We start from the raw sequence: 25,659 nt of genomic DNA, 5'->3' as shown, positions 1-25,659 counted from the left end.
AAAAAAAAAAAAAAAAAAAAAAAAGCTTCTTATAAAATGGGGATAGCAATTATTCTCACTAATACAGCTTTTACAAAGCTACTACATTTATGTTACAGAGTGAACACCAAAGACATGCATGCTAAATGATCAATAAACACTGGTGTTCATCACAGTAACCTTGTTATTCACACGCTAGGAAACACTGTATGTTCCTAAGGATTCTCTACATTTGTTTCTTGCTATTAGCTTTATGATATTCATATGTTCATGACATTGACATATGGCAGTATTATCTTCAGTCTGTAGCCACATAGGGGAAAATTATATTATCTGACTTCATTTTCTTTGTTGATGAATATTTGCGTATAGTATATTAAACCACTACCAGTTTAACTGGCTGTTGCTATGAGGTTTAATACTGATATACCTACTTTTTTTTTAAGGCCACTGATTTCAGGTTGTGTTCCACATAGCTAGTGGTCTTTGTAGTTGCTTATAGAAGGATGATCAAGGAAGACATCTTAAACGTACAGCAATGCTTCTAATTTGTATACCTGCCTTATAAATTTCACTATATGACATTTCATTTGGACAAAACTTGGGTGAAAAGCTTTGAAATTATTGCTTTGTAGATTCTAATTGCTCCGAGCATAGCACAAGAACCACTATGCTTGGTATAATGTTAATTTTTGGAATATGGTATTTCATACAGTTATTCTAGCAGAAATTGATTTATTTCAAACAAATGCACACCCTTATGTTATCTGACCCATACTCTTGAATAAGTGCTTTGCTCTTGGCTGTCACCCCCACACAGTGCCCAGTGTATACCAATTTTACTAGTGTCTTTGGAATCAGACACTTTAAAGGTACAAGGAATACAAAGATGTATAAGCAATGGTCTCCGGTTCTGAGAAATTTCCTTGTCAGTGAAGAAGATAGCCAGAAAATCCCAGATAACCAAGAAAGCGACACATTTGAATGAAGAGCTTTTCAAAGTTAGAAGACTCACATATCCTTAATTGGGAAATGAGGAAACTTCTTGTCCCAGATGTCATATATGAGCTGATGTCTGCATGATAAACATGTGTCAGGGTTACTTGGACTCCAGGAAGAGAGAAAGTCATAAGAAAAGATTAGAGACTGGAACAAAGAAGTGCTGGCTGTGTGTGAGTATTTCAGAATGAGCCTTCCCAGGACTTGAACGCAGACAGAAAGTTGGTGACAGCTCAAGGAGGCAAAGACACAGTGAGAAAGCTTTGGGAACAAGATTGCTTAGACATTGTGTAGAATAAGAGTAAAACTCTGTGAAACAAGAACCTCTGTCACTTAAGGAAAGCACTAGCAATGACAAATCAGGACCACACAGTGCAGGAGAGTATGGTGAGGAGGAAGGAAGGGGAGAAACAGAGTGTAGAGTCATAGAAGTCAATGAGTTTTCAGATGATGGTGGCCAATAGTAAGAATGATAAAAACCCTTACAATCCTGTATCAGGAAATACCCAGTGACTTTTTGTGGGAACGATTTCAATGGCACTTAAAGGATGAAAATCAGAGCAAAAGTGGTTAATGGGAGTTAAATAAAATAGGATTTGGGTTATAATTTTTAATAATTTTGGTGAAGATGTAAAGAAGGAAGTAGAATACTGTAGTAGTTTTGAGGAGCAAAGTAAGGTCAAGAGAAAAAGTTTTAGAGCACAAAGGAAGTAAACTGTTATTTCTTCAACATCTATGTATGTAATTTTGCTGAGCTCTTTCTGATTTGTGAACCATGAGCACATATATGGGCTAAAGGGCATGAGAATGAGTAGGAGAAATTACAGCAGAAAAGGAAAAGTACAAGAAGTGATGGGATGCAGAGACACCAAGAGGTAATTCGCCTTTCCTAGGACAGGCCTCACTAAAGTGGGTTTAAAAAATGCAGCGCACATATATTTCGCTGCAGTGTTTCTGGAATTTTCTCAATTTAGTTTCCTGACCTGAATAGAGAGCTTTTCCAAAATAAAAAGACTTGCTAAAATGACAGCTTGAGGTTAATAATAGTTAACACCTAAAGAAGGCTTACTCTATGCCAGATACTCTGCTAAGTATTTATATACATTGCCGCTTCTACTCAACAATTTCATGACGGGGGATTTATTTCTGTCCCCATTTTTAAAGGCTGAAACCAATACTCAGAAATATTAATGCACCTAATATTATACGTGAGTGGAGCTAAGATCTGAACTCATACACTCTCTGTCCAGAGCTTGAATTTGAAAATTCCTGTGTTAGACTGTCTACCCCAAAACATTTTTGCACGAATAACACAACTACCTTTAGCGCACTTGCTCTTTCTCTGAACCGAGAGTTAGGATTTGGCTATGTGGCTTTCTGCTGCACTTAAGGAAAGGTACACTCTACTTCAAGAAGCTCATGAATATCAAAACCTTAATCATAGCTATTTGGATAACATGAGTTCACGCTTTACAAACCAACCCTGGCCCTAGTCATATTAAAATCAAAGTTGCAAAATAAAAGAAGCATTCTGAAAAACCTTGTCTGCTTCATTTAGATAACAGTGTGCGGAATGAATTGGAAGATAAAAATGCTCAGCATTTGCCATTTCCTTTTCCTTTTTTATTTTAAGCCCCATGGTATTATGGATGATATCATCAGGCAATGCGGTTTGAATATGTTCCATGCTGGACTGTGCCGATTACTTAACTAATGACATGCACACTCCTTGCCATTGTCACACCTCTCTTCTTACAAGTGGGAATTTCAAGTGACAGACTAAAGCTGTTTGCTATCAATTTTGCAAAAACACACATCTGCCAGATAGCCAAGATTTAGTTCAGAGACTGAAATCGATTAATATTCTAATTTGTTACCTGTCATTAGTGTCACACTGTATTATGCCAAGTCAAAAGTGATAACCTTTTATATAACATATACTCCCAGAGGAATTTGATTTTAGGGATCGGTTTTATTTTTGTTGAGTGTTTCTTCCTGTGCATGAGTGCCATTACAAATTTCAATTACACGGGCAGTAAAAATTGTGACAGATTAAAATGAAAGGGTAAAATATGCACCGTTACATATTTTTTAAAAAACTGCACAACTGCATTTTTCTAACACCTATTTACTATGTAATTTTAAGATTTTAGATGTTTTACTTGATTCTTCTTATCACAATAAAGAAAGTGCTAGCTACATGATATTTTTTCATAGGCATTATCCAGATCCTTTACTATTCTATTTTAGATCGCGGGTCAAAAGCAAATTTTCATGGAAGAGGAGACTGATTATGTGGTTTGATCTAAAATCCCTAATAAAGAGATGCAGGAATGAGGCAATGGCTTAGCAAGGCATAAAATAGAGGAAACAAAAGGAAGAGAGCTTTATAGATCTTTTTTCCAGCTGATTGTTTCCTTACTAATGAACAGAAAGAAAACAAAAGTAGTAGCTGGCTGTAAGTGAGAAAGGCTAAAAAATGCAAGAATTGCCATTATAAAGATGGAAATATTTTAGTTTTTCAACGTGAATGACATAGTTAAGCACCGAAATGATGGTTTTTCTCAGTGTTTAATATGGAAAATTTATCCTTTAACAATGTGCTTTAATTTGTTAGCATATTAAGGTCTCAGAAGCCTGGGATTCTTCACAATACAAGCTAAATTGACATTTAATCATTCATTCATTCATGAAATACACACCGAGAGGAGTAGTTCTTATGTACCAGAGACCACCTGGGATGTGTCTATGCATGAACAAATCCAACTTAATGTTCTCATAATCTTACAGTATTTTGGAGGGGGGGCAGAGAAGTTTAAGAGCAAGCAATAAAATGGTAGTTCGGATGTTGCTTAGTAATATGGGGCGGAATACAGCAAAGGTTGAATACAGGAAATGTGGGCAAAGACGGTGAGATGAAAGGGGACGGAATTTTAAATAGTGTGGTCGAGGAAGTCCTAAGCAGATACTACTGGGCAAAGACTGAATTAGTGAATGAGCTATGCCGATAAGCGGGGACCATTTCAGCCCAGTGGTTATGAGCCCTGCTAAGCTTCTCACATTGTTTATTCATGTAGAGAAGATGTTGAAGACATGATGGGAAGTGAACTTGATCTGGTGTTACGTACTACTTTCTTCACTTTCCCATAACCTATTTCTCTTAATGCAAACACTTTCATAAAATACCCTTCAAGTGAGAATTTGTACCAATAGTCTATACATTTGGTTTCTACTTGGTAATTATAAACTCAAAGGTATGTCAGAAGTACTTGGGCTCATCAGTAATGCAAAGAAGGGTACTGAAATGTTTTCTTTTCCCTGAGGCTTGATCTAGTGGACCATCTCTGTCCCTAATCTGCTATGGATTTTCCTGCTCAGAATGTGATTACTGAGAACTCTGCTAAGAGTATGTTTCAGATTAACGTGATTCTGTTAAAAGTGAATGGACAAGTCAATAAGTTTTTAATTACTGAGGCATAAGTTGATTCTTCATATTTTTCATTTAGTTTTTGTAGTTCTTATAGCATAATTCTCTCATAAATTCTAAAAATCTTACATTTGGACTATTCCAACAGCCTGCATTGTCTTCTGTCCTTGCCTCTCTGTAGGGCACATCCAATATTGTGGCAAGGGGATGTTTTAAAAATTTAAGTAAGATCCAGGGCCATCTCTGCTCAAAAGTTCTCAAAAATTCACTTTATTTTACACGGTAAAATCCAGGTTCCTTAGAGCAATCCGCAATTCACATAATGTAGCTTCTGCTACATAAAAATTTATATTCTGCCTCTTTCTACTTTGTTCACTGTACTGAAGGCAGATTGGGCTGCTTGATATTTCAGGCAGATTTTTGCCTAAGGACTTTGTCAGATTTTATGATAGCTCTCTCCTTCACTTTCAGGTCTTTGTGTAAAGAAAATCAGTGCGGATAACCTTAAAGATAACAATCCTTTAACTTCAACATCTTCTGTATCCCATTTACTTTCTTATATTTTTTCCATATATAAATTAATGTCATGATACACTACATGTATTTGTCTCTTTATTACTCCTTCCTACTAGAATATAAACTCAAAACTTTGCTCCCAGTGCTTGAAAAATGATAGAATGTGTTCAAATGTGAAAAAAAGAGAAACCTGTTTAATATTCAAATGAAATGTTGTTAGCATTTGCGTAAAGTAAGATAGCAGAGTAGGATCCTATAAGTTGTCCAATATAGAAACATCAATTTGGGCAACTGTATACAGATACAAGGATCTCACAAGAGGTAGGGAACCATGGGACAAATCACAGTACCTTTCCCACTTGTAGCACAGTATAAGACAAGATACACTAAAGCAGATAGGAAGGGTAGTTACGCCATCCTTTTCCCAATCCCATGTTCCACAGAATAGGAAAAGGGACTGTCTTCTTGTGTGAATGAGAGCCCAGGACTTTAACTTGGAATCCATTACAGTAAGCACTGGGTGGACTTCTGAGGCCCTGCCCATAGAGACTGACCAGTACATAGAGACTAAGGCTTTTAGACCTGCCTTAGCACCAGGAGGGACTCTATCATCTCAAACTTCAGATCTGCACAGCAGACTCACTCTCTGGTATGCACTACTGCCTGGTGGATATTGGTGGCTTTGAGACTGGGCGTCCTTCTAAGCTCCTGGCTGCGAGTTCCCAGAGTCACAGTTGTCATTGTGGGCCCCAGGCTTCTGGCAGTAATGCATTAGCCACAGCCGCTATGTGCTTCACCTGAGATAGTACCCTGGGCTTTAGGATGTCCCAATGCAGTGCCTTGATGGCCACATTTGCCCTAGGATCCTAGCATGCCCCAGTACCATGACTGCCATAGTGGGCTCTGGGCTTCTATGACACTGTGATAGCCACAACTATCCCAGACTTTGTTACAGCCCAGCACTGAACCTGGCATAGAACTTTACAGAGAAAGCATCTGTGAAGATTAAAATAAATACCTCCTATTGAAACATATAGATGTAGATCAGAACAACTGGGGGAAGATGACCTAAATTCTATGAAATATTCAAAGATGGACTAATAACAGTTTCTGTCAAATTCTTCAAAAAGTTGAACAGGAAGGGATACTTCTGAACTCATCTCAAGAGTCCAGTATTACCCTGATACCAAAACCAAGCAAAGACCCTACAGAGAATACAACAGGAGAAATATCTTTGATGAACATAGATGCAAAATTTTTCAACACAATAATAGCAAACCAAATTCATTAGGTGTTATGTTCCAGGTCTGGAGTATCCCCCAAGGACCGTGTATGTTCAGAGGTGGGACATTTGGGAGGTTATGGGATCATGGGGGTGGTATTAGAAATGTAGATAAATGTGCTGTTAAGAGGGGAGGCCTGGTCAGCAGAGGTGAGTCACTGGGGGCATGACCTGAGAGGATAAATCTCCCTCCTTGTTTCCTCCTTTCTCTGATTCCTGCCCCCATGATGTGAGCAACTTTCCTCTACTAGACTCTTCTACTTTTTCCTTTGGACCTGGATGACCATTCATGGACTCAGACTTCTGAAATTGTGAGCCCAGATAAATCTCTCTTCTAAATTGTGAGTATTGGGTATTGTGTCTTACTGGTGGGGAAATGACCAAGATTTTGGTACTGATAAGTGGAGTTGTTGCTATGTCTACTTTACCATGTGGTTCAAAAACTTTTGGAACTGGCTCTTGGGGAAAGTTTGGAAAAATTTGGAAATGCTGGCTAGAGAAGTCCTAGAATGTTATGAGCTGAGCTTGGTGGGTCAAACTGGGCAGAGTTCAGAAGACCAAAATGCTGATAGAGATGCAACTAGTAAAATCTAGGCTGGAGGTTTTGGTTGGGATCAAGGATGCCATTGGCAGCTGGACTTGAGGCCATGTGTGCTATGCTCTGGCAAAAAATTTGTATATATTTTGCTTGTGTCCTGAGTTTTTGTGGGTGATGGAGATTTAGGGTGGTAGACTAATGAATCTGGAGAAGGAAATTTCAAGGTAGCAATACATGGATATTCCTAGGGGCTTTTAGCCAGACTTATAAACAGGAACATAAAGACCATTTGAAAAGTTTTCAGTTTTGGCGAGAAAGAAAGTAAATAAGACAGTAGCATGTACAGTATTTTTTTCTTACATGGTGAAATAACATTAATTCTATGGATAGAAGGATGATGACTCAGCATACATAAAACAATGTGATACATCACATTAACAGAATGAAGGACAAAACAATATGACCTTTTGAGTAGAGGGAGAAAAAGCATTTTACAAAAACGAACATCCTTTCAGGATAAACAACTAGTTTAGATGTAGAAAGTTAGTAGCTCATAAGTTCGATATAGAAAGAAAGTACCTCAACATAGCAAAGGCAACATATAACACACAGTTAACATCATACTCAGCAGAGAGTTTTCCTCTGGGACCCAGAAGCCAAAGATGCCCATTTTTGATATTTTTATTCCCTATTGTACTGGAAATCCTATGATAATGTCACAAGGAAAAGAAAAGCCATCCAAATTGGAAAGGAAGAGGTTAGACATTTCCCTGCCTGCAGATGGCATGATCATATATGTGGCCCTAAAGACTCCACTAACAAAATTGATAAATGAACTCAGTAAAGTCACATGACACAAAATTAATATGTAAAAATCGGCAATGGTTCTATACACTGCGTGAAAAGAAAATCAAACTGATTGCCTTTGCAACAACTAAAAAAGAAAATCTTTAGAATAAATTTAACCAAGGAGGTGAAAGCTCTACACTGAAATCAAGAAAATTCAAATTAAAACTACAATGAGATAATCACCAATTATGAAAAAGACAAAAGACAGCAAGTGCTGGTGAGGATATGGGAAAAGTGAATCCTTGTAAGCTATTGGTCAGGATGCAAATTACTCACTATTGAAAGCAGGATGGAGGTTTTTCAGAGATTTAAAAACATATGATCCAGCAATCCTACTATTGGCCAGATAACCAAAGCTAATGAAATCAGCATGTTAAAGACATATATTATCACTCCCATGTTTCTTGTGGCATTATTCACAATGGCCAAGACACGGAAATAATTTTAGTTTCCATAAATGAATGAATGAATAAAAAATATGTGATATGTACACCATAAAATATTCATTCAGCCAAAAAAGGATATCTTGTCATTTACAGAAAAATGGGTGAATTTAGAGGACATTGCACGAAGTGACATAAAATCAGGCACAAAAAGATGAAATATATTGCCTAATCTCATTCATATATGAAATATAAAACTTTGATCCCATAGAATGGAGATTACCAGAGGCTGGGGAGAGGACATAATCTTTACAATTGGAATAGTTTCATAAATGCAAATAAAAAACATACACAACAAAACCTATGGGCGTTAGTATTCTTGAGAGAAATAGACATAAAAGATCTTATCTACAATAAATATAGCATATAGAATTTTAAAAATAAGCTGCATTGCCATCCAACACAAGAAGAATGTTCTATTTCCAAGACTATTTGATATTATTATTGAAATACTTCCATAAAAATACTACGATTACAGAACGTTGAGAGTCCTGCTTCTTTTCCTCCATTGATAAAGTGACTTTTAACGGTATATTCTTACTCAGGTAACAATATACGATACTCACATGGAATTTTATGCAGCTCATTCATAAACTTCTCCTTCAGCTTAGAAAAGGCATCTTCCTTTCCTTCGCCAGGACTGGCTGGCTCTGTGGCATTATTTGGTAGAGCAGTCGCAACAGTGGTGACTGGCGGGGCTGCCAGGGCCTCGTGATGACTTTCACTCACCATTTTAGATTCAGGGGAAACTGAGGGGAGGAAAAGAAGCAAAGGAAAAACAATTCAGAATGGCTTACCTGATCCCACATCAAAGGCATACAGAGATAAAAGGACAGCAGAGGTTGCACCTGCTCCCTGGGTAAATAGTCTATCATTAGCATATCACTTTATGTTGGTTCATGAAATATTAAAAAGACCACAGAGACTGGAGAGTTCTTTCCCAGAAGGTAAAACCACATATAATTACTGAATAGCATTCTCTCCCAATGATATTATATAAACTGTCAAATCTATTAGTTATTTATACAGCCCATTTTTTTGCTATGTAGATTTAACTTCTAGCCCCTATCTCTTTGAAATGAATTATAAAGTAATTATTGACAATATATAGACTTTATACTCTTTACCATTTTGTATTTTCTAAAAGAAAAGAGATTTGTTTTGGAAATGTTGATAAGTGCTAGCATACATTCACAATATTAGTGACTTTTAAAATAGTTATACATTATCCCATTAAAACATTGCTAGTCTATCATGAAATTATGCAAAAATTGATTCTCAAATCTCATTTATTATTGGTAAGTTTTCCTTCCAGTCATTTTTTTTTGACATTTACTATTATCAATATTCCACTTATCTTGCTGGGTGATTTTTTTTTTTGGTCATAGGAAATGTGGTAAATTCACTACTTATAGCAAGGCACTGATGATCAAACATGACTTTTCTGCTTAATTATTTTAATTTACTTAAGTTACTTAAGTTGACTATATATTTTTTTCAGCTTTAATTGAGTTTATTGGTACATTTTAGGGATACAGCACAGTTACATTCATTGTTAAGTTGACTATATTATCCAATAAATTTATTAAATTAATTTTCTCAATTATTTCAAATGTGTGTTTGCTTTCAAAATACTAAAAAACAACCCCCTAAAGTAGTCAATGAAAAATTGTAGCTTTGAATTCTGAGAAATCAATTCTAGTCCTCCTCCCTAGCTAAATGAATTTTGATAAGGCATTTGACCTCTAAATCTACCCACCTTCTGAAATGTAAAGAACTGAGTGAGGGCTGACCTTCCAGGATTTTTCTTAGTATACCACATGTGTAGTGATAGATCAATGTAAGAAAGGCATTCTAAAGGAGGAAAAGTAAATCCATATGTGGAAATCCAAAGGTTTTATTTTGTATTTTACAATTTTTTTTGCGTGATTTAAGGTTTCAGACTGTGTTGATGAGAAAGTAGATATGATTGGGCAGAAAAAGAGGAAATGAATAGGCCTGAAAAATAATAAATTCACAGTCACAATAGGAAATCTGATGGGTGGGAAAGACATTTTCATTTGCAAACAAGTGAGGAAAATCAGCAAACACATGCAAAAAAAAAAAAAAAAGAAATGCAAACTAAAGCAACACTGAGATTCCATCTTACTCTAGAAAAACTGGCTATCAATAAAATAATAAATGCTAGCAAGGCTGTCGCATTGGGGAAAGGAGCTCTATTACAGAGTTGATGAGAATGTAAACTAGTACAATGATTATGGAAATTAGGATGGATACTCTTCAGAAAACTAAACCTAGAAATTCCATTCAACCTAGTTATTCCTCTTCTAGCTATACTCCTGAGTTAATTGCATCCTATTCCAGTGATACATGAATACCACGTTTATAGCACCACAATTCATAATAGCTAAATCTTGGAAGCAGCCTGTATGTCCATCAACAGATGAATGGACAAAGAAAATGTAGCCTTTATATACAATGGACTACTATACTATAAGGACAAATTTGAGTCATTTGAAGGAAAATAGATGTATGTTGAGTCAATGTTTAGTGAAATAAATTAGGCACAAGATCAAATATTGCATGGTTCTTCTTATATGGGAAATCCAAATATAAATAAAGGACAAAATAAAAGAAGAGATTATAGGAAGTATGGAGATAAATATTTTGCAAAAGCAAAGGTTACCAAGAGATGGGGGGGTATTGGAAAAAGGAGAGGGGAAGGAGATGAAAAAAATTATGTTGTGCTATATACATGCACGCACCAACTTGCCACAAGGAACATAACTATGTACTGCAAACATGACTAATAAAAAATAAAAATTGAAAAAATGATCTTTATGAAATACAGACTTTCTGATAATTATGTATACCTATATATTTAGTAAAAGTATAACTGAAAGCAAAATAATCTTAGATGCATAGAGTTATAAAAATGTTAAAATCCAGAGACTTTGGATCTCCTGGAAGCTGTTCATGTCTGAGGTTGTACACAGATAATCATTTTTTTTTTGTTAGCTGATTAGTTCTCTTTTTAAGCCTTTTATTTTCCACTGATATTTACTAATATAATCCCAAGGGTAGAATCACAAAGATATGGGTTCAGATTGTCTCTCCTTTTCAGTTTCTTCATTTGCAAAATGAGCATATTTAGAAAAAATACCTAACTGTGAAATGAGGTAACCATTATAAAGAATTTAGCACAGTGTCTAATGTTTGGCACCTAGGTTTGTTCCATTGATTGTTTGAATGATCCACCCATCCACCCCATCCATCCATCCATCCATCCATCCATCCATCCATCCATCTTTAACAGCACTTGGCAGTTCAGAATTTTCCAAAAAGTAGATATTTCCACTTTTTTATTTAGCTATACTCTGGTTCCTCTTCAGACTGTATAATTCTTTCGCCTTTCACTAATCCTGTTTAGCTTACGAACCTATCTTGCAAAAATTTGGAGTCTGGTTTACATTGATGCACAATTTGGGTGAAATTATTGATACTGATTATGGAATACCTTTTATACTTCCTATGAATTAGCAGAATAAAATGATATGCACACATACATATGAAACACTAATATATATGTATTCAACAAGTCAATTTGTTCCTCTGCTGTGAGGATCATAACTTATGATATACTTTGATATCCTTACAGGATAGTTGAGGGTATTTGAATAATTCCTCTGGTTTACTTTGGGATTTAAAAGAAATAATTGGGGTAAATTAAAAAAAAACCTTAATATAATAATGCTACTGAAAATCAGTGGTTCCCTTTAAGTGATCACAGGGTTGTTTCTAGCCTTTGCCTGCACAGGTAGATTGGTTCTCTACCACTGCACTTGTTAAATATTTTTCATATTACTGCAGCTTATTATGGAATATAATTTTTCTATATATAACTGGAATGATATACAACTATGGGAATAATGAGATTTTTGCTAAATACAGCACACATTTACAAAATTTGCTAGCAGTTTATTCAGTTTTTTTAAAAGGAAAAATGTTTCTGTAATTAACAAAACTATTCTTCAAGGTATCCTTGGAAGATATTCAACAAAACCTTAAAAGCTATAAACTTTTCACTCTTACCAGCCAATATTATATCTACCATTTCTGAGTTTTCAAAAATCAAGAGATTTATACAAGGCTTTTTTCATTTAGTGCAAATCATTATACAATTTTCTAAGGTCATAAAATATAAAGACATAAATATTTCCTTTTGTGAATGGGAAACCTAGCTCATTATTCAATCCTGCCTATGTGACAACTTTATATTCTTTTACATAGTTTAGTGTAGGTAGCATTGTTTGCCTATTCAGAAAAAAATTATATTCTCCAGTCTTGAGAAAATAATAACTAAGCATTTTTTGTGCACTTGTATGTTATTTAGATATATTTAAAGCATAGAGTTCTTATTACTATTCCCATGAGATAGGTATAATTATCACCCACCTTACTGGTGAGAAAACTAAGGTACAAGGAGGTTATGATATGGGTTTAAAGTCATACAGAGGTAATTAGTAGAATTGGGTATCTGCTGTTTTGGGGAAGGAACTTCTGAATATAATACCTAGTAAGAAGAACATTTTACAGTGTCATTAGTATATCCACCCTTTCTGCCTATAGTTTATAGACTAGATGAAACTTTCATGTAAAAACGTAATATGTGAAGTATCTGATATCTTCCACTCTGTTCTTTCTTTTCACTAAAATATATAGTTTTACCCCAAAATTGTGTACAGTAGTTTTCAATCCACTAAGGGTTTGAGACTTGTAATTTGGAAAGCCACTTTAATAAGAGAATGTTAAGCTACAATAGCATTACATGAGGCAAATAAAACTAACCCTATAATATATTGGCCATCTACTATGTGTGAAAACATTGTCATTGGTAGTTAAGTGTAGTATCTTTAATCCTCGGTACAAACCCAAGTAGTAACTTAACCTTATTTTTCAGGAGAAAGTAAAACGTGGCTCTCCTAGTTAAGTGATCTGTCCTATACATGTTTTATCTGATATAAGGTTGGTTCTGTAACTCTACTGTAATAGTACCATTCTAATATTATTAAAATTAGATTAGTATTGATGAAGAACTTAGGATTCCCTTTTATTTATTTATTTTCTCATTGAATTTATTGGCATGTTTTAGGTATACAGTACAGTTACATTCATCATCCGGATCTTGCACCTTTACATGACAGGTCTTGGTTCTCAGCACTCGGGAGGCTGAGGCAGGAGGATTGCTGTGAGTTTGAGACCAGACTGAGCTACATAGAGAGTTCCAGGTCAGTCTCAACTACATAGTGAGACCCTGTCTCAAAAAACAAAAAGCCAACAATAACAACAACAACAAAAAATAAATATATTATTTGATTTTACACATATAATTAATTTTTTAGTGCATTGAAGTGGAATTCACCCTCTTGGAGTACCCTAAAATATGTTATTGGATAGGAAAACAAATTCTCTTCAAAGCAAAATTCAGCACAGAGGATGTAAACAATTTCTAAGAAAGAAATACAAATCTCTCTCCTCTTCATATAAATTAAAAAAATAATATGTGTTTAATTTCACAAATTATCAAAAAACTGAAAATCCAAAACAAGATACCATGTAGTCAATTAAAAATATGTAGAGAAGTTACTGCACAATTAAGAAATATAATATATTTGAAAAATACTTTGTAGGTACTAAAGTAATAGAGCAGGGCTGGGGATTTAGCTCAGTGGTTGGGCTGCTTACCTCAACCCCAAGGTTGATCCTGGGTACAAAAAAACAAAACCAAAACAGAGCATATCAAAAATTTTGGAAGGGCTCATTAATATTCTAGGAGTCCTTGATAATCATAGATGGATGTACAAATAATATAATTATGCTAAAAGTAACTTTAAAATATTAATGGTACCCGAAATTTCCTAACAGGGGGACTTCTAATTATGATAGTATATAAAATGGCATTATTAAATACTATTAAATATAAATGTCTACAAACTTGAAATACATGGTAGTATTAGATGAAAAATGCAAATTATGAGACATTATATAGATTATAAAATTTCTCTAAATAAAAAAATTATTGTAGATAAACGTCTGGAAAGATACATTTGAAAATGTTAAGTTTGTGGTAGAATATTTTCTTTTCCCTCAATATATTATAAACCCCAATTATTTGTAAATTAACAACAATAAAACAACAACAACAACAACAACACAACCTTTACCATTGTTCTGATTTTGAGAAAACTGGATTTTGGGAAAGAAATTTCATTTCCTAATGTCAGATTAAAAATATTTAAAAACATAATTAAGAAGCTAAATGTCAAGAATGTATGATGCAACCAAATATTTAGCAAATATAATATACAAAATAGCCATTGGATAAATGTAATGCTGACAAAACATTCAGGTATCACAAAGGCTACTACTTTTATGGTAAAAAATGAGGAAAAAAAAATCAAGATTTTGTTGCCATGACAACTTCCCTCTGTTCCCTTATATTTATTTTTCTTAGTAAGACTTTAATTATATCTATTTCTAAATCTACAAATTGATAGAGATTTCTCAGATAATATACTGAGAATCTGTCATACTGCATAAGCACAATTATTTTTAGAGAAAGTACTACTTAGAGAAGTACATCTCTATACATTGCATTTTGTAATAGAATGCAAAATAAAAGAGCAAATGAAAGAAGGTGAAAAAACATTGTGACTAAAACAAAAAGTATTATGATGCCAACTGAAAGTTTAAAAATCCCAAACTGAATGTAACTATCAGAATAATTACTGCACACAGTCTGGGAAGTGTTACAGAATATGCAGATAGACTGTATAGTGCAGTGCAAAATGTAGTGATTTTATTTCTTCAAAGTGTGCCTTGTCCTATCAGAGTGAAGGTGGTAACCATAGTAGATGTCATGAGCGTCCCAGAGTCTAACACCCAAAAGTTCAAGAATGAGGCCTTCAGCCTCCCGCTTTGGGTTTCAGGATCACAGCTGGGAATCCCTCCCAAAGAACTGCACCTGGCCAAGAGAAATTGCCTTGCCATGGGTTAAAGTCCCTGTCTGGGGACAGCCCATAACCACTGACCAGCTGCAGCTGGCATGCAGACCCACTCCTTCCCTCAGTTTAGTCCCTGCTGGGGCCCATAGATGAGCTAAAGTCCTTGTAGCTGCATGTCAGTGCAGCAAGCCCTCCCCCTTTGAGAAGCCTGCTTTTTTTCTGCCCCTTATGTGGAAAATAGTGCCCTAGAAATCTATCTCAGACTCAGAACAAGTTCCTAGGGAATCTGACCTATAACATTCATTCGGAAAGGATTTTAGAACAATAAAAAGGGACTTCTGTCAACACTTCCATTGAAATTCTTTCCGTGCCAAAGGATCCTTAGGCAGTAAGTGAAGTCTAGCAGCTATCAAAATCTTGCACAAGTTTGCAGATGTTTGAATGTCAGGCTCGAAGTGTATCTTTTTTCCAGTTCAGACAAATGAATTCTCTTGAGGGAAGTAAGAGGGAAGCAAGAGATTACATGTCCTGTCATGGCCGAGGCGGGCTGGCTTCTGATGGCGGTTCCAATACCGGGACACAGATGAAAGGTTGTTTTTCAGACCTTGGAGCACAGCAGGTAGCTGAGCCTAAAGCACACAGGCACCTGGGTTCTTTTGTTTTTATTTAAAATAGGTCCAGGTAGTCTCAGATTTTACTCTTTTTTTTTTTTTTTTTTTTTTTTTTTTTTTTTTTTTTTTTTTTTTGGTACTGGGGATTGAACTTGGGTCCTTGCGTTTGCAAGGCAGGCCACCAAACTGCTGAGCTAAATCCCCAGCCCCAAGATTTTACTCATTTATCAAGTCATGAACATCTCCTCAGAGGTACAAAGAGAATTTTGCTTAAGAGTATGTTTTCCAGGAAGTATTTCTCATAAGCACTTTTGCAAATTGAATGTATGTTGACCTTCTTAGCATTACTTTGCAAACAGAACCAATGTTCTTCCCAAAGCACATGAATGTCATAACTACACACTTTGAAGATGTGTGTAGGTTGTAATGGTGAAGGTATCTTTGGAAGAATGTGTGATGGGAGGAAATATTTCAGGCTCACCAGCTGCATTTCCCAAGAATCTCCTTGAAGCCACGCTATTCTTTGTCCTGTTTCCCTTCTTTCAGACTTGCTTCTCTGCAGCCTTTTACAGCCATAGTGGTTTTACTTGTGTCTCTCTCCCTGCTCTGATCAAAATCTTCCAGTAGGAACTCTCTTGATCTTAGGATAACTTTGTATTTATTTTTCTTAATGGGAGAACTATAATCATTTGTAGTTCATTCTCACTTATCACACACTAGGCTCTTTTCTTGTGTGTATGGTATAAATGTCTGCTGAGTACTGTGCTTTGTATAAAGCGAGAGAAAAAGAAAAGACACTAGATCACACCATCAACATAGCTCATGAGATTTTTGCTTGCTGCCTTTTCCATTGCAGAAACTCTGATGCATTTTACAATGGAATCTCTTGACAACAATTAAATGACAACTCAGTTTTTTTTAAAGATTAAGACAATTAAGATTAAAAGGCACAAGATCCCAATAATGAATGTAATTGTACTGTATACCTAAAATGTACCAATAAACTCAATAAAAGAAAAAAAAATAACAAAATAAAAGGTTGGACTATTGTAAAAAAAAAGACAAGATTAAGTCTAATTTCCAGGAAACACACAGAAAAGCATGAATAAGAAGTAGCAAATAGGACCTGGAATCAGGGAATTTGGGTCCAAAAGGGATAAGGAGAGAGAAATGGAGATGGACAGTTCTCAAAATGGTCAGAGTTACAAGGCAAATATTAAATATTTCTATTAAAAACTAGAAAGCACAAGGCTTTGCCCATACCAGGCAAGCGCTTATCACTGAGCGGCAGTTTCAGTCCTTTTTACTTTGAGGCAGGGTCTCACTAAGTTGTGCAGGCTGGTCTCCAACTTGTGATCCTCCTGCCTCAGCCTCTAGTAGATGGGATTACAGGTATGTGCCGTCACACCTAGCAGTTAAGAGTTCAGATGCCTTTGCTATTTCTTATTTTAAACTTTCTTCTTTGATGATCTTAAAGAGCAACCAATGAAGTGAGAAATAATTCTTTGCCTTCCTTTCCCTTTCCCTGTCCCTAGCCCCTTCCCTTCCCCTTCCCATTTTCCTTACTTGCATCCTCCCTCCCTAGTACTGGGTGTTGAACCCAGTGCCTCACACATGCGAGGCAAGCACTCTCCCACTGAGCTACATCACCTGTCCTTAAAATATTTAAGTGGGAAGTTATTTCTAGTCCCAGAGGTTGGAAAACATTGTCTTATCAGTTTCCAGGTTTCATATTTTTAGTACAAATTATACTTTATCTTTTTCTTATAAAGAGCAGTTTAATTATCCAGATTATCTACTATCCAACCCCTCCTATTTCTTTTCCAAAAATAATTCTCCAAGATCCATCTTCCTTAAGGTTGGAAACAGAATGATTTTACTTGCAAAGTAGTTATTTTACCACCTTGACTTAATGTTCATTGTTTACATAACATAATGAAGTCCTGTGTCAAAACTGTCATCATTCCTAGATTTATTTGTAAGCTAGCCTAATTTCAGTAAAGTTTTTATATTTCAGTTTTTTGTTTTTCTTCCCTTGCCTCCCCCCCTCCTTTCCTCCCTTTTCTTTCTCTCTTCCTCCCTCTGTCCTTTCCTGTCTCCCTCCCTTCTGGCCCTCCATGCACCCGATCCTGGATCCTGCAGGTGGTGAGTAGGAGACTGTTTAAGGTTTAAATTCTAGCCTATGCCCGTCCAAAGCTCCTCCTTAACAAGGCTGCTCTTCTTCCAGGTTCTAGTGATGGTAAAAAGTCTGTGTAGGTTGCACAGGGCTGTATTACAGTAGATTTAAGGAAGAATGAGTACTAGATTCAAGGACAGATTACCTCCACCTCACCTGAAGACAATGCTACCATTTGGCACGAAGAAGTCACTTAGGCCAGTAAAGATCTCACCCTAAGAATTTAAGTTATAAACTACCTGAAGAAACTGGGGCATGGAGAAAAGAAGCATGTTTATGGTTACAGAAGCAGGATTCTAAATACAGATGTCTGATATCAGACATTCACACTTAGACGACCGTGCCATTATCACATCTGCTACTCTACTTCATTTTTCAGTTTCAGTATATAGTATCCTGTGAATTCTAATTCTTTTTGGTAATCTGCATGTTGGTATCTTGTGATCAAGACTGTATGATGAGAAATGAAAACAACTGTGAAGGTTCACTAGACTTGTTATGCTCCGGGACACTTAACTTTGCAGCTACACAGATGAATTCTGTGCCGACACTTTGCTCTGCGTTCTAACTGAGGTATGTGCAAGGCTGATGGAACTCACAGTACGGAGTGCTGTGAGGTCCATACCATGTGGGCTGAGACAAATGCCATGGAGACTGATAGCTGAGTGTTGGATTAAACATTCAACAGAGTACCTTGTTTTAAAGTGTATTTTTTCAGATCTCTGTAATGAAGATTTTTCTCATAATCTGTGGCATCTTACTTTCACTTTCTGCCGAGCCAAGCTGTTATTTGCCTGTGCGCACTCAGCGCTGCTGTTAATCCCACTGATGTTCCAGGCAACACGCCATCTAAGGCTAGCCAAGCCAAGGACAGGATCTCAAGGCTGCTCATGCCAGCAGGTAGCGTCAAATCCAGCAGAGTGAGTGTCAAGCAGTTTTGAAGATTTTGGTGGCAAAGGTAGAGCAATATGACAGAAATCCTTTATCTCTGGACTTTTTTTCCCCTCATGAGTTTATTGGTACATTTTAGGTATTCAGTACAGTTACATTCATCATTGGGATCTTGTACCTGTACATGACAGGTTTTGGTTCTCATTTTTTCCCTCTACCCCTGCCCTCCCTTCACCCACTCCTCCCTTCCCTATTAACAAATACTTTATTTCCATTTTCTCACATTTTTTTCTTTTCCCTTATTTTCTTTCCCCTACCTTTCCAACTTCACCTATACCTTTAGCCCTTTTCTTCCTATTTCACATTGTCAATTATACCATTAGGATGTTATTTACGATTATAGTTTTTCACACCAGAGAAACTATTTGGTATTTACACATGTGTGACTTATTTATTTCACTTAAGAGTACATTCTTAATATGCATCAATTTTCCTATGAATGACTCTAATTTCTCATTCTTTATGGCTGAGTAGTATTGCATTTTGTAGAAAACCACATCCTCTTTATCCAGTCTTCTACTGATGGGCAAATGGGCTGTTTCCAAGTTTTAGCTATTACAAACTGTGCTGCTATAAACATGGGTGTGCATATATTACTATGGTATTATTCTTTTAATTCTTTTGGAAAGATACCCAACAGAGGGATGGCTGGGTCAAATGGGACCTCTAATCCTAGTTCTTTGAGGTATCTCCATATTGATTTCCATAGTAGTTGCACCAGTCTGCACTCCCATCAACAATGAAGAAGGGTTCCTTTCTCCTCACAGCCCTGCCAGCATTTGCTATTGTTTGATTTCTTGATAGCAGCTATTCTTGATGGAGTGAGTTGGAATCTCAGTGTTGTTTTCATCTGCATCTCTTGAATGACCAGCGATGTGGAACATTTTTTCATATATTTATTTGATGCTTTTACTTCTTTGTCTGAGAAATGTCTGTTCATTTCTGATGCCCAGTTTTGAATTGGGTCTTTATATTTGGGGGGGCTGATATTTTTGAGTTCTTTATATATTCTAGATAGTAGTCCTTTGTCTGAGAAGCAGCTGGTAAATTTTTTTCCCACATTGTAGGTTGTTTCTTAGTTCTGTTGGTTTCTTTTGCAGCTCAGACGCTTTTTAATATATCCTAGGACTTTTGATGACACAAGAGAATGTGAGTGAAAAGAGATGGGCATCATCAAGTCTGTTTTGTGAATTTTAAGAATTCATTAACCAATCTATTTTGGTTTTATTTCCTTTTTTTGTGTGCCCAGGATTGGGACAAAATAAAATCTGTTTTAAAAAAATCAGATGGATTTTTCATAAGTACAAAATAAAAATATGACAAGAAACCATTTTGACACAGTTTAATTTGCCATGTTTTCTCTTAGTGTTACATAAAATAATACTGAATTTTTTAATGTATGAATTTTTAGAAAACCTTGAAATATAAAATACATATTTCCTTAAATATATATCTTAAGGGAAAATATGAACATTGTTTAATGATTATTATAAAGTATCATACTTTATAAAAATTTTAAGCACAGCTAGTTTTTAATTCCTAGAAGATCAACCATAGTTATATTTAGCAACTGTAATCAAGATAAATGTTTTAGTCAACTTTTTGTTGCCGGGATACAATACCCAAAACCCACATCTTAAAGGAAGAGACATTTATCTGGATCTTGGTTTCAGAAGATTCAGTCCATGCTTAGCTGGCTCCATGTCAGGGGCATCATGAGAGAAGGATGGGGCAGAGGAAGGCTGTTCTCTCACTTCACGAGATGAGGAATCAGAATAGGAGAACAGCACCAGAGAGAAAGGGACCAGGGAGCAGGGCAACACTCAAACTCATTTCTCCATGGCCCACCCAGAAACATCCAAAAGTGCTGTACTAACCCCCTAAGCAGCTCTCAAGCCCATCAGGTTGCCAAGCCATCTTAACTGTCAAAATTAATTTCAGAAGAATTAGCTCAAATAAAAATGAACCCATGAACCAAGTGAAAACAGTGTGCATTGTTACATTATTTCCCCTCTTTGACGAATATTATAGAGAATCAGAGAGTGGGAAACAAACAAACAGACAAAATGTATCTAAATCAAAACCCAGACATGGAATTATTGTAACGATACAGGAATCAAGTCTTATGTAAATTTGAAAATTTCCCAGGTACAATAAGGACACAAATTTTGAAAATATTGAAATATGAGAACTGTTTATATAAGCATATTACAATTTAATGTTTTTGCTAAGAATCTATTTCTCATGCATCTATTTATGTAATGAAATATCACTGCAGTTTATAAAAGCATATTTATTTTTTTATTTTTAAAACAGCATTCAATAAAAGAGAACATTGGCAGCTTTGCAGGGTCTCCCAACTTTTTTAGTAAGAATGACAGGGTCATGGTCAAGGAAAGATAACAGAATTGCTTTTCAAATGGATTAAAAAGACTTTCAGTGTACTTTATAATGGCATAGTAAGGTTCAAAGTTATCTTTCTTCTTTTTATGTGAAAAGGTAGACAAGAAAACCTAGAGATGGGATTGAAACCTTCCATGGATAGATTTGACATAGTTCTTAGTGAATATACTCATTGTATAAAATATTAATTGAAATTACCTCTCTTTAACTTTTGTAGAGTAAGATGAAATTAGTTGTTTTGGAAGCTATTGCAGAAATGCAGCTTAGTTGGATCAAGTCAATTGGCTTTTAAAATGTTTTCTATAGAAGCTGCAGATAAATAATTTGGCATTTTCATTCTCCATAGCTTTGCTGAAACTCAGCTCTGAACTCTTGCTGTTTCTGAGCTGCAGGTACTTGAGAGAAAAATCTAAGCTTGCAGCTCCAAGCCCTCTTTTATCAAACTGTGTTCAAACTGTCATTGTTTTGTCACACAGTGAAGCAAAGCTTTGAAATCAATCCATACATGGTCAGACGGGTGGTAAATATAAAGACGGAAAGTGTTGCCATCTTCTAGTTAGACATAGTACATCTACATACATAAAGATATCTGATACTTATTGAGGCCTAATAGCCAGACGTTACTGTGATTATTTCAAGTATATATACTCATTTAATGCTCACAAAATAAAACCCGAGTCAGGCGATATTGTCTTCTCTTTACTATACATGATAAAATGTTCCAAAAGGTACACAGTCAGTAAGGGTTGATGCCAAGATTTGAATTGAAAAATAAACTATTTCCAGAGTCCCTAGAAATCTCTCTCACTAATAAGTAGAAAAATGATAGTCAAATGAATAAATTGTGCCCCTACAATGGTTCCAACAGGAAGCTAAATGCTTTGAATAATTCTCAAATAGTTCATCCGGAACCTGAATGCCCAGAGATCCAGCCACACAGGATAATTACAACTCAATGAGATATGTTCTGTAGTCCATATGATTTTAGGAGGCTGGACTGAGGAAGCATAACATGTAGGTGTTGGGGACATTTCTACATACATTTTTTTGAAAAATCATATCATAATTAAAATATGACCAAAGCGGTCTAAGGCCCAATGTTGCCTTGCAGAAAGCTGGCTGTGGCATGGGGATGTCGTTAAGATGCAAGCTGAGGCCTCAGTGGTCTTTAAAGGCATGCCACTCAGTGGCAAAATAACACCAGCTGAAGAATCGTGGTTCCTTGAGAACCAGGTAGCACTACAAAAGAAAGAGGTTTCACCTGAGGAGGGATGAGTTTTATATCAGCCCATGTCAACCTACATCACCAGCGTGCGATTTGCATCAGCACAGGATCAGACCTAAGATCACGGCAACCCCTTAAGCCACCTGATACTCTCTGTAATAATTGTGTGTACCCAATAAAGAGTGGACATGTCAGAGAATCTTCGTCTTTGCACACTCTGAGGCACTGAACTCCCGGACCCCCATGTACTTTGCAATCATGCAAGTCTCTGTTGTCTTTTATTCTTTAGCCTTTGCTGTCCCCCTTTCTAGGCAGGAAATTGTTCTCCCATATGTAGGAAACCATTGAAAGTTCCAGACAGAAGCGCTGAGTGTAGCAGTGAAGATTGCTTATATCATAAATACGTCAGATACAAAGGCTAAAAAGTGATGATTTGGCTTGCTCCTCAAATTCGACCTTTGCTTGCCAATGAGTTAACTTGTAAATGTAAGATGTAAGTAGTGTCCAGAATCTACAAAATAATAATAAACAAAACTGTATATCAGTTGCTTACCTAACAGCTATTTATTTCTTACAATTTGAGATAAACACTTTTTTTTCAGATAGCTACTGCCCTAGGCAAATCACCTTGTTCCTCATCTCAAATGCAAATCTGATTTGTCTACGTATTAATTGTAGTAATCTGATTATTTTTGTTTAGGCAAGGGTGTATGATCTAGTTTGAGCCTGTTGTGATAGGAAGGGAAGTCTTCTGAGTGACTTTGGGGAATGTTTTTCTGACCTTAAAAGTGATACACAGCAGAATCAGTCTCCTCTGCTGGGCGGTATTGCCCTTCACAGTGGCTCCTGGGACTGCTAGCAGCCATGCCATGACCCTGAGAAAATCTAGTGAGAAAAAGGCTGGTATTTTATGGATGATAGGGCTGAAAGTTGGAAATTTATGATGGTATGCAGCTGTTGTATGAAGCAACCCTACAAGGACCTTATCTTGAGATCTGTAATCGGAGATAATATCTTTTCCCAAGCCCTTTCAGAGGGCAATTGCTGTTGAAGTCGAGAGGAAGCATGTATATAAATACTCTATAGTCTAGTTTGTGCAATGACAAAAACAAATTTTTTTCTCTGCAGGCTTATTTTTCTACTGTACTTTGCTAACTTGGCTTCTTGCTAATGCCCTCTGCCTGTATGTGTTTCTGACCCTTAGCTTTTATTCATTATATTTTCTATTTTCTTTATGTCCTGTAAATTGTGGTGAAGCTCAGTGCCCTAGCTCCTATGGTTCCATGGTTTCTTAGTGGGTTTCTTTTCTTTTGCTTATTTCCTTCTCTCTTTTTTTTTTTTTTGTCTTTTCTTTTGTTTCTTAGTAAGAAACAATTTATTTTCTATCTTTCCAACAAGTCCAGTTTTAATGAAGTTAGGGATCATCCACAAAGAATTTTCAGGTTTTCTCTTTCCTCTTCATAAACTGGCATCACATCACTTTGAGAAAATGGGTTTAAGGGGCTGGGGATTTAGCTCAGTGGCACCATGCCCTGCCTTGCAAGCTCAAGGTCCTGAGATCAATCCCTGGTACAAAAAAAAAAAAAAAAAAAAAAAAAAAAAAAAAAAAAGAAAAAAGAAGAAAGAAAGTGGGTTTAAGAACAAATTTCCTATAAAATACCATCAAGTTACCATCTCATAATGAAGCACCATTGTGAGAAAAGAGACTTTGGTAACAGATCATTATCTATAGTTTTCAAACTTTTGCTTTCATGTGGTCAATGGCTAGACCTCATTTTCATCTGAGTCACTCAATAATCAGATTAATGAACACAGTTTGCAACTTAGATCTTGGAAGAAAGAATTTAGAAAGAATATAGTTTGGGTTTGAAGAAAGATCTGTGAATTTCTCCTTATTGCATCATACACAGGCTTGCTGGCATACTGATGAGAACAATATTTGGAACTGAATTGCCTTTTCATATATTGTAATTATAGATGCTACAATTTCATTGACATGAAGTAATTCTACAGGAAGTTTGCTCTTCGTTTTAGGCAATTTTACCACATTTATTTATCAACAATTCATGTTATGACATGTTAAGAGAAAACTAAAGTGCTTATACTGAGTGTGAAAAACATCTTCTTTGAAAGTTAAGATACATACATTTTATTCAAAAATACCATATTCCAATTTTAAATATTCTTAAGAAGTTATCTTTACCTCACTGCAAAGCAATAGAAATAGAGACTTTTCCTTGGTAACTCAAGACTGTTACTGAATAGAAATTCAAAGTCATTTCATTGATCTAGTTATAAGCTATGATGTATTTGTTGGCAGAAAATTATGTTTACATTTAGCCAGATGTTTTTTTCTTCCATTCATTAATATGTAACTGTTTTTTCCTTATTATAGGTAATATAAATAGCTGAATCTCAATTAATATCCACTGACTAAGGAGACATTTCTGAGCGAGAACACACTATAAAAGATTTGTAACTGAATATTACCTGATAAACTAACATTTTACTATGATACAAATATACTGATAGCATGAATAAAATATGAGTGTTGATTTTAATCAACTTAAAGTCACCCTGTATCACAGAAGGTGACACTCAGAATAAAATAGCAGGTATGACTTGTTAAATTTCCATTTGTTTACCAGAGGATTTTGTTCATAGAAACTACTCATGGGTTTTTGCAATCAAAGATAAAATCAAGGAAGAGGGCGATAAAAAAACCCAAAAGATTTTTTAAAAGGAAGAACAGAAGAAAGCAAGAAAAAAACAAAATGCTAGTAAAGCACTACTAAAATAACAAATAGAATTATAAAAATAAACTAAATTATGTGAAAAGATGTTTTAAAAACTGAAGTTAAAATCACACAATTTTTGCACATTAAAAGAAAGAATATACAAAATATAGCTTTATTAGAAACTTTAAAGTGACACACATGAAAATAATAAACACAGATTAAAGAATAATTCATTATGAAATAAAATAAATAAGGTATGAGGAAAGCAACAATAAGGAAGAAAGGCCCTTCACTAAGCAAGTGGTCCATGAGAGAAATCTCAGTTTTGATACTTGTCTGCTTGGTTAAAAAATGCTATTTATTATATTCTGAGCCAGTACTTCTTCATTATTAAAAAGCACACAACTCATATATTTATTATAGAATTAATAAGTGAATAAGCACACAGAAGAAACTCAGTATTTGTTAATAAAAATTGTATCAGTGTAATAATAATAATAATTCCTTATTCTTTTTTT

General features: G+C 35.5%; 1 protein-coding gene across 4 annotated transcripts in view; it reads right to left on the bottom strand.

Moving 5' to 3' along the window:
- Syt1 (synaptotagmin 1) overlaps positions 1-25,659 on the bottom strand; it is a 517,172-nt gene that overhangs the window by 187,397 nt on the left and 304,116 nt on the right. For all 4 annotated transcript variants that reach the window (XM_010639520.3, XM_010639515.3, XM_010639517.3 and 1 more), the window contains one exon: positions 8,600-8,782. In XM_010639520.3, the coding sequence (XP_010637822.1) occupies positions 8,600-8,765 (166 nt within the window). In that variant the 5' untranslated portion in view covers positions 8,766-8,782. The remainder of the gene's footprint in view (positions 1-8,599; positions 8,783-25,659) is intronic.

Source organism: Fukomys damarensis, unplaced genomic scaffold, assembly GCF_012274545.1.
Source record: "Fukomys damarensis isolate Sample0158 unplaced genomic scaffold, DMR_v1.0_HiC HiC_scaffold_15, whole genome shotgun sequence".
NCBI lineage: Eukaryota > Metazoa > Chordata > Mammalia > Rodentia > Bathyergidae > Fukomys > Fukomys damarensis.
Note: the sequence above shows the minus strand (reverse complement) of the source record. Positions and strands in the feature narration are given on the sequence as shown.